Here is an 18,186-nt window from a genome sequence, read left to right on the forward strand (position 1 = left end):
TTGGGTGTAGCTCAGATAAGCACTTGAAGACTGAGATGTTTACTGAACCTTTTGCTTTGTATATCATATTTTATCACTTTTACTTCTGGTTGCAAACACGCACACACAAACCCAACTCAACAAAATATTAGAAAAATCTGCCAAACGTTGCAGATTTTAAAGCTTGGTTTGAGTTCAGTTGTATAAGAGGGAGCAGACTGGGGTTACAGAAATAACTTATTTGTATATTATTTACTGGTTGGCGGATCCCAGAAACATATCCCCCTGCCTTGCTAAGAAATAGCTGTAATCTGTAATCAAGTACCTGACAGATACCTAAGCTAATAATGTCCATATTATTGCAGTTAGCAAACACATGCATAATTTCACCAGAAAAGATTGGATTTGACAGCATTTATTTTTCCATAAACCCTCATTAATTGGCATTAATTATATTATTCTCTTTTAACTTTTTCATTCCCATAACAGGCACTCCATTATTTCACACAAGACTGATGTCAGACTGACAGCATATCATCCCATTTACTTGTTTAAAATATTGGCACAATATCTGCTTTCTTCCCATCCTCTGGAGCCCTCCCACCCCGAATTACAGAACTTATTAAAAACTAATATTAACAATCTAGTTAGCACTTCAGCCACTTCTTTAAAACTCTTGGATGCAAGTTATCCAGACCTGCTGATTTAAAGTACTGTCTAGCTAACATTAGTAGCCTATGTTGAATATCCTTCTCAAATAGCAGTAGAATGGAATATCAGTGGAACTGAATGTTACGATATGACATCTATTTTTCCAAAATATTAAATCAAAATATTTATTGATCACTTGTGCCTTTGTTGCATGACAGTAAACCCTTAATTTAACAAGCTTCAGAAATAATGGATGCTGTCTGCCAGTCCCTCCACCTCAAACACATAAATGCCAGCGGAGCCACTGCCGAGGCCAGAGGAGCTGCTGGAGTAGCTTGGGCTGTCAGGGCTGCAGGACTCACTGTAGGAGCTGCTGAGTCCAGAGGAGCTGCAGCACTGAGTGCAGCAAGAGCCGCGATAGGAGGAGGGAGCCAGGCTGGCGTGCAGCTCCTCTCCTGGTAATTGGGAGGGGGAGATGGAGCTGTGAGGGGAAGAATGGGGCAGGAGTCGGGGAATGGAAGAGGAGGAAAGAGGACAGGAGTGAGTGATGGGCTGGGAAGATCAGTGCATTGTCATACAGTATAACCATTCGATTTAGTGGACTTTCGGCATTAACAAACACCCGTTCCCCACATTAGTCTGTTAAATTGATGGTTTACTGTAATTCTACCAGTTCCATTGGTAATGGATCAGTCCCACTGTCAGGATTCTTTTTGTTAAATACTCTTACTGTCTGTACATTTCTCCTGGTGGCCCTTTACCTCCCTTATGTTCAACAATTCCTAGCTTCTAATTGATATTCATTGAGCTCAAATTCACCTTTTTTCCATTTCAAATAAATGGAAGAAGGGAGAATGATAGCATATTCACACACGAATATTTGTGTCTTCACTTCTTCTCTAAACCAAGTTTTTTTTTAAACCAATACACATTTCTTGCTTGATTGTAGCTACGTGGGCATCTAGTAAAGCGTTCTTAAACAATTCCCAATTATCTTTCACTTTTTCCTGATGAAATTCTTCCTCCCAGCTGACTGGGTTCATAATTGTTTTCAGCTTTGAGAAACTGTCCTTTTTCACACACCATGTATATATTAATGATCTGGACTTTGCACATTATAAATATGATCACTTATACCTAACCTACCATTAATTTTTATTTGTGTGATCCATTCTTTATCTTCAAGATAAAGTTTAATATAGAATTTCTCTAGCTTATATGCAATATTGTTTGAGTTTGGAAACTGTCATCTGTACTATTTAGAAATTCAAAAGATGTTTTCACACTTGCAGCATGAGACCTTCAGCGTGTCATTTTATCTGAAGTCCCATAATCACACAGCTTTTTGTTTTGTTTTTTTCCCTAAATGTTACGGACAGATGCATAAGCTGGTGGCCATCTGTTCCACTGTGTGATTTGGTGGTCTGTAGCAAAAATAAAGAAAACCTGCTTATGATTCCCCTGTTAGAACACTGATCGTATACATTGGAGATAATTTTCTTTTGCATTATCAATGACTTAGAAACAGGTAATGCCATTTTTGACAGAGTGCCACCTCCATACCGCTTTTGCTCACTTAAACCTTCCTAAATAGGTTTAACTATTGATTTTAACATTCTAGTGGACTTTGTTTTGGGACTGCCTGTGTACTAGCTCTTTGCTAACCCAATGTCAATCATTCTTAAGGAACACGGATCAGTACAATATGAACTGCAAAACTGAGATCCTTTAATGTTACTGAAAACCAAAGAGCTAGAAAGCTTAAGAGTAACTAACTTGGCTATTTCAGTATGCCTATATTAGGCAATATGTGATTTTGAACTGGGAAGTCCTCCACAGAAGTCAGCATAAATAGACTATCAAATTTTATCTGGACAGCATGATGAAGTGAGAGCCAGATGCCACACTGCAAGTTAGAGTCAGTAGTAAATTATTAAGGAAATAGTTGCTTTGAACTGACAAAAAACACAAAACAACCATAAGCAATAATTAAACCTGCCACAGCACAAGTCGCTAAAAATGAAAACTAAAAGAACAACACACACAAAAGACAGTGGAAATCCTAATTATCTCATGTATGCTATGCATTCATTGTGCCAGTCTGGTGCATAGTTATAGCTCTGATCAAAAATACAGCTAAAGATATAAAAAGTTGCTAAGAGCTCTGCAGAGGTTGGAGGTACCAAAATACACACACATCCAAAACGACTTATTACTGCATTACTGCATCACCTTCCTGTGACACAGCCCTTCATATTGTCATCAGTAGGGCCCTACCAAATTCTGATTCATTTTGGTCAATTTCACAGTCATAGTATTTTAAACATTGTAAATTTCATGATTTCAGATATTTAAATCTGAAATATAATGTTGTAATTGTAGGCATCCTGTTCCAAAATGGAGCTGAGGACAGGGGAGCAAGGTTATTCTATGGGGGTTACGGTGCTGACACCATTACTTCTGAGCACCTGGTGGCAGTAATGTCCTTGAGAGCTAGAGAGACCAATGACTGCTAACAAAGAATCTAGCTCTGAAGGCAGAACTAATGCCAGCAGCAGCTCAGAAGTAAGGATGGCATGCGGAGGTGGACCCTTAGTCACCAGCCACCGCTCTTGGGCCACCCAGCTATGAAAGCAGCTGTAGAGAAGTAAGGGCAGCATGGATATGGTATTACCACCCTTACTCCTGAGCTGCTCCTAGTGAGGTGCTGACTTCAGAGCTTGGGACAGCAATACAGCCATTGCTCTCCAGCTGCCCAGCTCTTAAGGCAGCACAGAAATGGGGTGGCCTTACCAAGATCCTCCTAAAATAACCTTGCGATCAACCTGCAACTGCATTTTGGGCCAGAACCCCCAAACTGAGAAGCACTAGTCAAATAACAGTGACAGTTGGTTTAGACTCTTTTACGGTGACAGGACACAGCAGCAAATGCCTCTTCAAGATTCTATGGTGAGACTGGATTCTGAATGATTTTATAAAAGCCTCAAGGTTCAAGGCAGTGAGTGTAGTTTTTTTTTGTATTGCCCAATTCAAACATACATCAACTTTTGGCATATCCACTATGATACAGCAAAACCTAGGAGGGAACTATGGTTAGCACCTTCCAAGACTGTCAAAACCACTTCCTCAAAACAATTCAGACAGAATTCTGTTCTTCTTAAAGGAACTTAAAAAAAGAAAAGAACTTTAAAACTGCAAAAAAGTATCAATCTAAGCAAAGTCGTCATCAAATGTGACTTGACATTTTCTCTCTCATTTGCATCTTTCTTCTGGAAAGACACTCGCATAAAACAAAAGCAACAGGATCAAATCATCAGGTTGAACTCATTAGGGGTTTACCATAGACTTTAACGGAACCAGGATTTGGCCTTTCTGGCATCTAAAAACAGCAAATCACACCAAAAAGATCTTCCTTAAGCACAATATGCATGTGCTTGCTCTATTATTAGTTATTGCCCTTGCGAATAAACTAACAGACTGCTCATTAATTTCCTTTAATAGAGGAGTTTTAATCAAGTCATTTTCCCATTCAGTAATCACATTCCAAAACAAGCATGCGATCAGGGTGAGATAAATCTTCTGGTATTCTATGCAGCACTGCTAAGAGATGTTACAGGGTGTGCTCAACTTCCAGAGTAAGGGTGGAGATGGGGAAGCATCATATGCTCAAATACTGCATCTCTCTGGGGATAATGCAAGGGGGTCACGGCCCCAGGCTGTTGAGGTAATATATGTGGAATATCATCTTGACATGAGATCAGTTGGCTCTTTTAATACATTATATGAAGGCTACGTCTACACTAGCCCAAAACTTCGAAATGGGCATGCAAATGGCCATTTCGAAGTTTACTAATGAAGCATATTCAGCGCCTCATTAGCACGCCGTCAGCCGCGGCATTTCGAAATTGCCACGGCTCGCAGCCGCGCTGATCATCCAGACAGAGGTCCTTTTTGAAAGGACCCTGGCAACTTTGAAATCCCCTTATTCCTATCTGCCAGACCCAGGGTCTTCACATTGTTTGTTGGAGTTGTGTTATCTCAGAAGTAAACTAGAACATGATGGGTGCGTCTACATTAGCCAGCTACTTCAAAGTAGCCAGCACAACATCGAAATAGCATGTGTCGTGTCTACACGCACCATGCGCTATTTGGACATTGAAATCAACGTTAGGCGGCGAGATGTCAATAACTATTCCCATCCGAAGATGGGAATAGCGCCCTACTTCGACGTTGAACATCGAAGTAGGGAGTGTGTAGACGATCTGCGTCCTGCTACTTCGAAATAGCGGGGTCCTCCATGGCAGCCATCAGCTGAGGGGTTGAGAGATGCTCTGTCCAGCCCCTACGGGGCTCTATGGTCACCGCATGCAGCAGCCCTTAAACCAGGGCTTCTGGCTGCTGCAGCTGGGGGTCCATGCTGTGCGCACAGGGTCTGCAACCAGTTGTCGGCTCTGTGGATCTCATGCTGTGCAGGCCGAGTGTGTCTGGGAGGGGCCCTTTAAGGGAGCGGCTTGGGGCTTTGCTGGCCCCTTATTTTGACGGGGAGCACTTGTGTGTGTGGACGCTCTGCATTTCCTTCTGGGGCGGCTCCTTTCGACATTCTCCGTTTCTACTTCGACGCTGAACGTCAATGGCACCAGCCCTGCAGGACGTGTAGGCGATACGCATTGAAGTAGCCTATTTCGATGTTCTTACTTCAAAATAGGCTACTTCGACATAGTGCACTAGTGTAGATGTAGCCGATCAGACTGCAGGACTGTCAGAAGTAGAGGCACACCTACCGCAGGGCTGGAGGAGTTGTCAGCAGATGGCACCAGATGCCATATCCACCCACAAGGGGCATGTGTCAACAGTAAGTTCACACTTAATACACCTTGTGACAGACTACAGGGCTTCAGACTTACACTGTAATCAAAGGGTTTGAGCAGTTCGAATGTCATGGGAGATGCCTGTGCTGAGCTTCAGGGGCTGCAATAAATTTTCCTACCACTAGGTGTGGCTGCCCAGCCACCCAGGGCACTCCATCAGAGCAAGTGATAGAGGAGGAGCCAAACAGGCTAAAACTCTTTTCACTCAGTCTGCTGTAGGTTTGACGCAGATGCTTGTAATCTCAACCTCATCCATTCTGCTGGAAAAAAAACATAAGAAGGGCCATAGGAGGTCAGACCAAAGGTCTATCCAACCCAGTATCCTGTCTGCTGACAGTGGCCAGTGCCAGGTGCCCTGGTGGGGGTGGACCAAAGACAATGATCAAGTGATTTGTCTCCTGCCGTCCATCTCCAGCCTCTGACAATCAGAGGCCAGGGACACCATTCCTACCCTTAGCTAATAGCCTTTTATAGACCTAACCTCCATGAATGTATCTAGCTCTTTCTTAAATTCTGTTATAGTCCTAGCCTTCACAGTCTCCTCTGGCAAGGAGTTCCACAGGTTAACTGTGCGCTGAGTGAAGAAGAACTTTGTTTTATTAGTTTTAAACCTGCTACCCATTAATTTCATTTGGTGTCCTCTAGTTCTTGTATTATGGGCACAAGTAAATAACTTCTCTTTATTCACCTTCTCCACACCTGTCAATTTTATGTACCTCTATCATTTCATCCCTCAGTCTTCTCTTTTCTAAACTGAAAAGTCCCAATCTTTTTAGCTTCTCCTCATACGTGACCTGTTCCAAGCCCCTAATCATTTTAGTTACCCTTTTCTGAATCTTTTCTAGGGCCAGGATATCTTTTTATGTGAGGAGACCACATCTGTACACAGTATTCAAGATGTGGGCGTACCATAAATTTATATAGCGGCAGTAAGATACTCCTTGTCTTATTTTCTATCCCTTTTTTAATAATGCTTAACATCCTATTTGCCTTTTTGACTGCCTCTGCACACTGTGTGAATGTTTACAAGGAACTATCCACGATAACTCCAAGATCTCTTTCATGATTAGTTATAGCTAAATTAGCCCCCATCATATTGTAAGTATAGTTGGGGTTATTTTTTCCAATGTGCATTACCTTACACTTATCCACATTACATTTCATTTGCCATTTTGTTGTCCAATCACTCAGTTTGATGAGATCTTTTTGAAGTTCTTCACAGTCTGCCTTTGTCTTGACTATCTTGAACAGTTTAATGCCATCTGCAAACTTTGCCACCTCACTGCTCACCCCCTTCTCTAGATCATTTATGAATAAACTGAACAGAATTGGTCCTAGGACTGACCCTAGGGGGACACCACCAGTTACCCCTCTCCATTTGGAAAATTTACCATTTATGACTACCCTCTGTTTCCTGTCTTTTAACCAGTCCTCAATCCATGAAAGGACCTTCCCTCTTATCCCATGACAACTTAATTTACGTAAGAGCCTTTGATGAGGTACCTTGTCAAAGGCTTTCTGGAAATCTAAATATACTATATCCACTGGATCTCCCCTGTCTGCATGTTTGTTAACCCCTTCAAAGAACTCTAACGGATTAGTAAGACGTGATTTCCCTTTGCAGAAACCATGTTGACTTTTGCCCATCAAATTATGTTCTTCTACGTGCCTGACAATTTTATTCTTTACTATTGTTTCAACTAATTTGCCCGCAACTGACGTTAAATTTATTGGTCTGTAGTGGCTAGGGCCACCTCTAGAGCCCTTTTTAAATATTGGTGTCACATTACCTGTCTTCCAGTCATTAGGTATGGCAGCTGATCCAAAGGACAGGTTACAAACTAGTGTCAATAGTTCTGCAATTTCCCATTTGAGTTCTTTCAGAACCCTTGGATGAATGCCATCCAGTCCCGGTGATTTGTTAACATTAAGTTTATCTATTTGTTCCAAAACCTCCTCTAATGACACTTCAATCTGGGACAGTTCCTCAGTTTCATTTCCCACAAAAAATGGTGCAGGTTTGGGAATCTCCCCAACATCCTCAGCCATGAAGACTGAAGCAAAGAAATCATTTAGTCCCTCCGCAATGGCTTTATTGTCCTTGATTGCTCCTTTTATATTTGTATCGTGTAGGGGACCCACTGGCTTTTTAGCAGAATTCTTGCTTCTAATGTATTTAAAAAACATTTTGTTATTACTTTTTGAGCTTCTGGCTAGCTGTTCCTCAAAATCTTTTTTGGCTTTCCTTATTACAGTTTTACACTTAATTTGGTAGTGTTTATGTTTCTGTCCATTTACCTCACTAGGATTTGCCTTCCACCTTTTGAAAGATGCCTTTTTATCCTTCACTGCTTGTTTTCCACGGGTGTTAACCCATGGTGGCTCTTTTTTCACTCTCTTAGTATGTTTTTTAATTTGGGGTATACATTTAAGTTGGGCCTCTATTATAGTGTCTTTGAGAAGCTTCCGTGCAGCTTGCAGGGTAAAAAGGGCTCAGGGTTGCCCAGCTCTGATCTTCAACTAACCATTCAGGAGGAGGGGAGAGGTTTTGGAGAGCCTCACCTTCGAGCCATGTCAAAAAAGGTGCTATAGCAGCTCACTGGGGATATATCTTCCTTCTTCTTAGTAGCAGGAGCGGTGCAGCAGGATTTTTCAACACAGAGAGAGAGAGAGAGAGAGAGAGGGTCTCTGTGTAGGAATTGCAAAGTCAGGGGCAGAGACAAGGGGCCGAGGGAAGAAAAACCAAAAAAACCCAAATAAATAAACCATCTTAGATTTAGGGAGAGGAATTATTTCAGTTTTCACCCCCGAGAAACATAACAGACCTCACCCTTACACTGTTGCCTCTCCTGAATAAATCCAAGGAACTGTTCCAACTTCAAACTACACATGAACTAGTGCACTGTATATGATTGTAGTGATGTAAGTGCTATCACCTAACTTTCTGTAGTCATGCATCTTTTGCATCTGTGCTCAAAAAGAAACTCCAATAACAAAAGCACTGATTTTTCTTTAAGCCCACCTCAATTAGTCTAGTCTATATCTCAGTGATGAAAATTATGTTAACATCTATACAATGCAAAAACTTGTTCTTTACCAGCCTAAGCCCATGGTGCAATTAAAACTGATCACTATACTTCCTGATAGCAGAAGACTTAAAGGACTATTTTGAATGCCACCCCCAGATTATACACTGAAAATCAGAGCTATTTTACACATCTATACAAGCAAAGCTAGTGCTGACTTTCACAGAAAGTTTTCACAGAACCTCATTGAGCTCCAAAAGACCATGCATAACACAAACCAGGACCCAAAACAATCCAGTTCTAGTGGTAGGTCACTGGATTTGTCTTCATACTCAGCCCTGCACTGAATGTGGATAATACAATTCTCCATGCCATAGCAAATATCACAGAGGTCTCAGATAAGCAAGTATATACATAAAACTACTCGCCACTCTTCACTCCTGGCTCTGATTTACAAGCTTCAGTATGGAAGATGATGCATTTCAGTAATTTTAAACTAAACAGTCAGGGCAGTCAAATGTAAGTGAATTTGAGCTAAAGAAAAATGCTGATTAAAATAAAGGACACAAAAGAATAGTTTACCGCGTGCTGCTGGTACAGCTTGAACAACAACAGCTAAGTAGATTCCCCACATCCTGTTCCTAAAGCTGGAGACATCCCTGGTATGAAGGTACCATCTATATAGATATCAAGCTTGAATACCACATATATTATTTCCTCAGTCTCCTTCCTGAGCACCTGCACCTGTTGTGATGGTGCTTGATGTAATATGAACACTTATCCACCAAAGAACAACTGAGCTTTCAGTTATCTGCTAATGGTGAATGCACTATGCAGAGTTCAACCACAGAGGATGATACAGGTTGAACATCTCTAGGCCAGCAATCTCTTGTCCCACAACATCCGTGAGCTGTCATGATTTTAATTAGCTAGATAACCACTTATGGATGTGAGCCCATAAATTTTGTTTACAGCCACTAATCTTGACTCTCAGTGTTCGGTGCTGTTATTTAGCTTTATTTTACCCCCAAATGAGAGGGGTAAGAGCTAAGAGCTCAGTAAGCAGGGGAAGTGTTGGTAATGCTGCTAGAAAATACTGACTTCCTGTGGTCTGGAAAATTCTCTTGGTCCTAAGGGTCCCAGACTACAGAGTTTCAACCTGTTGGCTTGCCAGTGAATGCAGAATTTGAGCCTCCAGAACCATCCCCCATGTGAGCACACAACCACCCCCCCGCCCCATGACACATCTTCTTTCCAAAGCAACATCCGACCCATGGCAACTTCCAACCTTCAGCCACAATATTCCCATCTTCTAAGGAGAGGGAAGGCTGACAACTCAGCCTGGCTGACCAGCTAGTTTCAAGACTATTTATACACTAGTCCCTGCCTTTTGAAAGGGGGATGCTAAGGAGACTCTTGGAGATATGCTAATGAGGAGCTTTCATGAATATGCAGTGCCTTATTAGCATAACAGCAGCCATGGTGATTCAAAAGTGCTGCTTTTGAATTGCACACCACCCATGTAGATGGGGGCCTTTCAAAAGGACACCCCTTCCCCAGTCTTCGAAATCCCCTTATTCCTAAAACCAAATAGGAATAAGAGGCTTTTGAAGACTGGGGGTCCTTTTGAAAGGCCCCCCCCGTCTACACAGGTGGCATGCGATTCAAAAGTGGCACTTTTGAATCGCCGCAGCTGCCATTATGCTAATGAGGTGCTGCAGATTCATGGAAGTGCCCCATTAGTATATCCCAAAGTGTCTCATTAGCATCCCCTTTCGAAAGGTGGGAGCTAGTGTACACATAGCCCCAGAGAATAGATTCCACGGTCTTCAGGCATACAGAAAACCATGAGTGGTCCCTTGACCTTAAGAGGCTTGCACAGGTGCAGTCTACCCACAAAGCTATTCTAGAATTTCCAATTATTGAAGCAGTCAATATCTATGAACTGCCCCAGCTTTTGATGAGTGGCCACTGGATGCCTTCAGAAAATTTCTAGGAGTAAGCCCCTTGGCCAACAATGGGAACAAGTTCAGAAGGAAAGAGAGGCTGATCATTTGTATATCCTTGCAAGAAACAGCACTGAGAACAGAAAGGTAGAGGGCTTTCAGACCAGCATCTGCACAAGTCTGTGAACTGTCCAAGACCTCAGCCAGTCTTTTCATGAACTTTAAAAGACCCTAAATCCACCCTAATTACTCATGATTATAATGCTTCATTTTGCAAAATCCTACCATTGACAAGGGCCAATTTTAAACTCAGGAGAAAAAAAGGCCGTTTATTTCATTCACCCCATCCCTATCTAACAGGCAAAGCTTATGCTATGGAACTTAGAGACTAGACTGCAGCACTGGTAACAATTATGCCTGAAATTACAAATTAGTTAGTACATGTATTATAGCCCATGAAGAGATATTTTAGCGCTTCTAGAGCTGCACATTTTTTACAAATATTGTAAAATAGGTAACCCATGCATTGCCTTAATCAACTCCTTCCATTGTTGGAATTCACCTGCCAGAGCCAGGGACTCACTCTTGTTTACTGTGAAATCTCACAGAAGGTAATAAGCCTGCTCTTTCACCTAATGGGATCTAATTGCCCAGTGCCATTTCTGAGCTTACAGTAAGAAGTCATATTATAAATTCTTATTTATATTTAAACTGACATGGCATTTTTGTTCACATATTTCATTACGAACATTTTAAACGGACCATATTACAGACAAAAATAATAATGCACCCTCTTATATACCATTTTTCATCAGTAGATCTTAAGTTTGCATTTTGTATACACTTAGATGTAATCAGTACTTTTTTGTTTGTTTGTTTAGAAAAAAGGAAATGGTACACAGCCAGTTCCTTCCCGCACACCTGCCCATGGGGTTCCTGCAGCTGGAGCTGCCAGCTGGGCTCCACGTCTCAGCCGATTCCCAGCTGCGAGGTCTCCCTGCCACCTGGCCAGGGATCCCGTGTCTGGGGCTGCAAAGGTGCTGGTATTCTGTTTCAGCACAAAAAAAAGCACTGATGATAATACACCTAGACTACTCCAAGCAGGATGACATCACCAGCTGAAGCAAGGGACATCCCCTCTTTCAAATAATTGTCTGGTGGCTTCCTCAAAATCCACTGACGCTCTAGGCTACCAGCTTGTATGTGCCGTCATGTGGCAGCTTAAGTCCTGATAGGTCAGACAGCCCTAGGGAAATTTTCAAGCTGTTTATAAGAGGGCAAACCATCCAGAAAGCTGAAATCTGAAGGCCAGGAATCCTGTGGTGTTGCCTCCCCAATTAGTAGCAATGTTTCAGGATTGGAAAGAGGCTGGCCTGAAAGTTTCAGATAATTGGGGTTCTACTTTAACATGTACCACTGTCAAAGGCATTTAGAAGTACAACGGTTATTGGGACAGTGAACATTCCAATAAATTTTATCTTATGCCTGGGATAGGGGGACCAGAAACTATTTAGCTCTAGAAATCACCAGTAGCCCCATTTAGACTTGAAGCAGACAAAAATGAGATTGCATTTTCTTACAACTGTCAGTGCACCCCTATTCTAGATACTGAAATCTTTTCCTCTCTAGTTAATAGCCAAACTGCATCAAGCTAAGCCTTAAATTTTCAAAATGCCATAACATGTGAAAGATCTTTAAAGCAGATTAAATTAGATTATCTCCAAGCTTTGAATATGCAATGCTGAGAGAATAAGATACAAAAATAATCTGTCTCCTGGGTAGATCAATTGTTATCTTCTTTATAAAATGCTTCCCAATGAGAAATGTCATACAGGGACATAGCAATGTAATAGGTTTTTGTATAAGCTATGAACAATTTCATAAACCAGCACCTGTCATGTTTAAGCTCTTGTTCCAGTAATTATATTGTGGGTCACAAAAGCTGTGCTACAGCATCTGAAGTCCCATTGGAAGAATGTATTATGAGGCAAAACTCAAGAAACAAGATTCACGCAAGCTCTCTTCTGCAGTTCTTAATACCCTAGTTTCCAAAGTTAATCTTCACATAATGTCACTCCATGTTAGCAAAGACCACAGAACTGGCAACTAACCTCCCAGCTCTTGCAAAACAGACGTCCCAATCAGTTAGAGTCATCCACTCCAACTTGCTCCCTCTTCCCCAACTCCCTGCTTTCTTTTGGGGAATAGTGGAAATGCCTCTGATAAAATTGAATTAAAGGCCTGAAACAGAGAGAAAACACAAGCACCACACTAGGTGCTAAATTCAGCCTTGTTTAATCAAATGCAGCTCCACTAATCTCAGAAAAGTTACATCCACTTGGCCCAAGGATGAATTTGGACAAGGAAAGTCAGAAGCCTCACAGATGAAACAGGGATCAAGTTTCTGAAAATAGTACCTGCCTATCACAGGCAGAAAATGCTGTCCATCGTTGTCAACTGTTAAATCAAGATTGGGTGTTTTTCAGAAATATATGCTATGGAAATTATTTTGGAGAAGTGTTCAGCCTATGAAATGTCAGAAGTCAGACTAAATAACTCAAGTGGTTCCTTTGGACTTATTGACCAAGAGCAGAGCTGTCCCTAGAGGGGGTGGAGGGCAAGAGACACCCCCACCTCTCTCCCCAGGACTCAACCCTGCCTCTTTCTTCCCCTGCTCTGCTCTAACCTCACTCCTTTTTACCTCTTCCGGCACCCATCCAATTTCCCTCCCCTAAGTAAATCAGGAATCCAGCAAAGCAGAACAGGCTGGATGCAGATCACTTTGCCGCTTGCTGCCCTCAGCGAGTGAAGGGGTGGGCCAGACCCCTGCTGCCAGTGCCAGCCACCTCACGAATCCCCAGAGCCACCCTTGGCCCCATGCTTGCATGTCCCACTGCAGCATGGGACCCCACAAAGCACCAGGCCATGGGTGGTTTCTCCAAACCATCCTATAGACAGGACAGCTCTGAGTTCATTCAGGCATTAGGAACCGGGAAACGTGGTAAGAAAGGCCCACCTCTACCACTGGCAATGCGAAAGGGGGCAGGAGGCTGGGTGGGGTGGGGAATCAGAATGGGAAAAGATGGGGCATGGTCTGGGTGGAGGGGGCATGGGGATAAAGGGATGATCAAATTGCTGGTGTCCTCCCTGCATCCTTCTTCACCTGTCACCCCCATATCTCCCGAGCTAGGTAGGAAACCTGAGAAAGCTATGTAAATATTACAAGTAAAGGAGTGACAATAGGTAAGAAACTATACAGGGATCTGCTTGAATTTCCTTCCTAGAAGTGTATCTTACCATAGATTCATAACTAAAAGTCTCCAGTAGACACATTACTCTTCCATTGATTCTTGTTTTGGTCATTCTCTCTCTGCTTCTGCTACCTCTTCCCCATGTAGTTTTTTTCTGAATTAAATGCAGTGTATGTCCACTAGACCCAGTCTGGACCTTGAATGTCATCTTACCCTCTAACTCCTGCTTAGAATATTTCAGCACATGTATACTTCCAAACTTATCACAACAACAACAGCAGCCACATACTCGGAGAACAATTTATTTTGCCAAAAGAAACGTAAGAATAGTGTGGTTTACCAGTTAGATATTTTGTTGTCTTTCTAATAAGAATAACGTCACCAAGTTAAAAATACTGGAAGAAATAATTCAACACCAAGTGTTTCTATATAAATAGGTTTTTTTTATTCTAAACCAAAAGTTTTTGACATTGGCAATAGTTTCTTATTTATTTTTAGCATTAAAGTAATTAGCACTATTTCATAAGATGAACTTGGCTCACATTACAGAGAACTCCAAAGAAAGGAAACTGAGAAAAGTAAATATTTGTAGTCACCAGTAGACACTCAATTTAAAATCTGAGCCACTGAAACATGTAAGTTCAAAGTACAGTCAGATATGGACACTGCCCTTGAGTTTCTGTCAACTCTGTCATGTTGAAATACTATAACGATACGTAGTGATGGTTTTGATCACAGCAATAACTTATTCTCTAAGGTTGCAATAACAAATCTATAGTATTCATCCTATATATTGATGCATGTGGTTAGATGTTTATTATAATATAATCAATGTCCATTTTCTAGCCACTTTTAAAAGCATTGGAAGATATAAACAGTAAGGCCAAAGTTTTCAGAAACAGCCACAGATGTGCGTATGACTAACTTGAAACCACAAGGGCTGGAGTCTGTGGTACTCAGGACTCAGACCTCCCACTGAACTGGTGCTTCATGCATAAGCATGTCATATTGCACCTAATTTTCAGAAGTGCTGAATGAAATGAAAGCTGCAGGTTCTCAGCATCAGGTACAAAGCCCAGGATTTTAAAAATGTGGCTGCTTTTACCCATGAAATTCAGAGGTTTCCAAGGTTATGAAAAATCTTTGTTAAAAAGACACCTGTAAGAATGTTCTACAAACATACACATTCTTACAATAATCCTCTCCTGGTGTATATGCATGACCTGTACTGCACAGTAGCCACAATCTCACAGTTGAATCTCCTACCAGTAGACTCTGAATAATACAGGCAGCACAACTTAAAGCAACAGGCAAGTCACTGGGTGACCATTGTGTTGGTGGATGAATAAAAACAAGAGGATGCTGTGAGTGTTCCTTTAGGACTAGGAGATTGTAAAATGGGTTAAGAAGCATTATATGAACACGGGGGCGGGGCTGCTGGTCCCAACAGTGTCAGCCTGTCACTGCCTGCAAGGGGGCCAGGCTTTCAGGAACAGTTCGGTACAGGGACACAGGGGGACCCCATCTGGCCTGGCGTCGGAGCAGCAGTTTAGGGAGCCCCCGGGGCAGGCGGGCTTGGAGCCAGGGGTGAGTGGACGCAGCGTTACCTTGTAGCTGGGCGGAAAGCGACTCCTGGTGCTGCTGGTACTTGAGCGCCACCGCCTCGGCTTTGCGGAGCTGGCTCTGGAGCTCGTAGTACAGCACGGCCCCGTAGAGGAAGCCGAAGGCGACGGTGAGGAGCAGCAGGGTCTGGAAAATCCGCTTCTGTTTTCGGGAGCACATCCCGTTGCCCATAGTCCCTCCGCGGGTCCCGGAGCCCCCCCACCCCAGGCGGCTTAGCGGCGGCAGCTGGAGGAGGAGGAGGCAGCGTTGGGCACCGAGGGGCAGAACCGGGAGGAGGGGACCTGAGCGCCTCGGCCCCGCCCCCTGCGCCTGCCGGGACCCCGGGCGGAGGAGGGCCGCGCTGCGGAGGCAGGGGGCTGGGTGGCCGCCGGGGGTCTCTGCTCCAGGGTCACATCCTGCCCCACTTCGGGGCGGGGGAAATGGGGACCGCAACTCAGCCTGGCCGGGGATGCGGGGAGGGGTCTCCACACAGCCCCTGCCCTCCTGTCCGCGGGACCCGGGGCCATCGGGGGCTGTAGTCCCGCCTGGGATGCTATGGGAGAGGGGTCAGTTCCCTCCCACTTTAAGGGAGGGGTCTCTGTGCATCGGCTCCCACCCCGCCTGCCCGCTTTAAGGGGGGGGTGTCTCTGTGCATCGGCTCCCACCCCGCCTGCCCCCTTTAAGGGGGTGGTCTCTGTGCATCGGCTCCTACCCCGCCTGCCCCCTTTAAGGGGGTGGTCACTGTGCATCGGCTCCCCTCCCTCCTGTTTGCCGGAGGAATCTGCTGCGGCTCCCTCTCCCCGCCCGTCTTACTGGGCGCGGGTCCTTGTGCATCAGCTCCCGCCTGCCTTACGGAGAGGGGCGGGGATGTTCCTGCGCCTCGGCTCCCTCCCCTCCTGCCCGCCTCGCTCTGCTGCCACCTGAACTGGAAACAAAGGAAACTTGCCTGCTCGCCCTGGCCACCTTCCAGCCCGTAACTTACGTGTCACCTCCGCTCCTCGGCAGCTCTCTGCGGTGCGATTCCCGAAGGAAGTGCCGCTCCGGGCGCTCCTCATTGGGCGCAGCCTTTGCCCACTCCCCTCCCTTCTGGGAGCAGTGTGCGCGCGCATTGGCCGCCCGCTGTGTCCGTCCGGGCCACGAGGCGCTCTCCTTCCCTCTCCCCGCCCCTCCGGCGGTCTTGGCTCGCCGCCCCGGGGAAAGCGGGAGAGCTGGGGCCGCGCTGGGTGCGCGCGTCCCTGCAGGACAAGCACGTGGAAGGTGCGTGTGTACAGGCTCCAGCTCGTGCGCTGTGTGCACTGTCCCGTTGCGTGCAGTCTCGGGGCACTGAGACCGCTGAGAGGGGAGAGTGCGGTTTCTGCTCTCCCGCCCTGGCTGAGAGCCAGCCATGGCCAGAGCACAGAGCTTTAGCCCCTCAGGTGGCAGGTTCATTCCCTCCTGCTGGCCAGCGGGTTCAAAGTTAGCCCGCTGCAGGCTATGCCCACACCACCCCGGAAGATCGAACCTCTCAGGGGCCGTCTTCCGAGGTTCGATTTCAAGTGTCTTGTAGGGACGTGTGACATCAACCTCTCAGAGGTCTCAGTCAACCCCTGTACTCCTGGCCAGGCAGGAGGACCAAGGGCCATCAACGGCAGAAACTTCCGTCATCCTTTCCCAGTATGGGCAGCCAGTTTAGCCCAGGGCAGATGCATTGACTTTAGCTACGCAGCAAATGCTGTGGCTAGAATTCCATATCTGTGTTCAATTTACTTTACCCAGTACCAGAGAGGTAGCCGTGTTAGTCTGTAGCTTCGAGAACAGTAAGAAGTCTTGTGGCATCTTATAGACTAACATATTTTGGAGCATAAGCTTTTGTGGGCAAAGACCTGCTTCATCAGATGCATGAGTGGAGGGGTGGTTTCAGAGGGGTATTTAAAGAGTGGGGTCCCCATAAGAGGGAGGGCCGGAGCTGACAAGGTCTATTCAGCAAGGTGGAAATGGCCCACTATGAACAACACTTATCAAAAGAGGAAAAAACAAGTCAGATCAGACAGGTGGATGTGAGCCTTTGTCAGAGTACAATGGGGAGATATTAGCACCCAGAGCAGAGAAACTGCCTTTGTAAACTATGAGCCACCCCCAGTCTCTGTTTAATCCATGGTTAATGGAGTCAAATTTGCAAATAAATTGCAACTCAGCGATTCCTCTCTCCATTTGATTTTTGAAATTTTTTTGTTTCAGAACTGTCACCCTTAAATCTGCCACTGTGTGTCCAGGGAGATTGAAGCGTTCCTCCACAGGCTTCTGTACATTACTGTTCCTGATGTCTGATTTATGTCCACTAATTCTTTTACCGAGAGACTGTCCAGTTTGGCCAATGTAAATTGCAGTGGGGCATTGCTGGCACATGATGGCATATGTTATATTAGATGTGCAGGTAAAGAAGCCCCTGATAGCATAGTTGATGTTAGGTCCTGTGATGATGTCACTGGTGTAGATATGTGAGCAGAGTTGGCAGCGAGGTCTGTTGCAGGGGCTGGTTCCAGGCTTAGAGTCACTGGTTTGTGATTTGTAGTGGCTGCAAAGGATTTGTTTAAGGTTGGCAGGCTGTCTATAGGCGAGGACAAACCTGCCTCCCAAGGTCTGTGAGAATGAAAGATCATTGTTCAAGATGGGTTACAAATCACTGATGATGCGCTGGAGAGGCCTTAGGTGGAGGCTATATGTGATGGTCAGTGGTGTTCTCTTGTTTTCCTTGTGAGGCCTGTCTTGTAGTAGGTGGCGGCTTCTGGGTACCCACCTGGTTCTATCAATCTGTTTCCTCACTTCCTTAGGTGGGTATTGTAGTTTGAGGAAAGCTTGGTAAAGGTCTTGTAGATGTTTGTCT

At 44.6% G+C, this 18,186-nt stretch overlaps 1 protein-coding gene across 2 annotated transcripts in view; it reads right to left on the bottom strand.

The window, feature by feature from the left end:
- Nucleotides 1-15,930, bottom strand: part of GOLIM4 (golgi integral membrane protein 4) — a 51,858-nt gene extending 35,928 nt beyond the window's left edge. For both annotated transcript variants that reach the window (XM_075003919.1, XM_075003917.1), the window contains exon 1: nucleotides 15,329-15,930. In XM_075003919.1, coding sequence (XP_074860020.1) covers nucleotides 15,329-15,515 — 187 coding nt within the window. In that variant the 5' untranslated portion in view covers nucleotides 15,516-15,930. The remainder of the gene's footprint in view (nucleotides 1-15,328) is intronic.
- Nucleotides 15,931-18,186: the final 2,256 nt, after the last annotated feature.

This window comes from Carettochelys insculpta, chromosome 10 (genome assembly GCF_033958435.1).
Source record: "Carettochelys insculpta isolate YL-2023 chromosome 10, ASM3395843v1, whole genome shotgun sequence".
Classification (NCBI taxonomy): Eukaryota; Metazoa; Chordata; order Testudines; family Carettochelyidae; genus Carettochelys; species Carettochelys insculpta.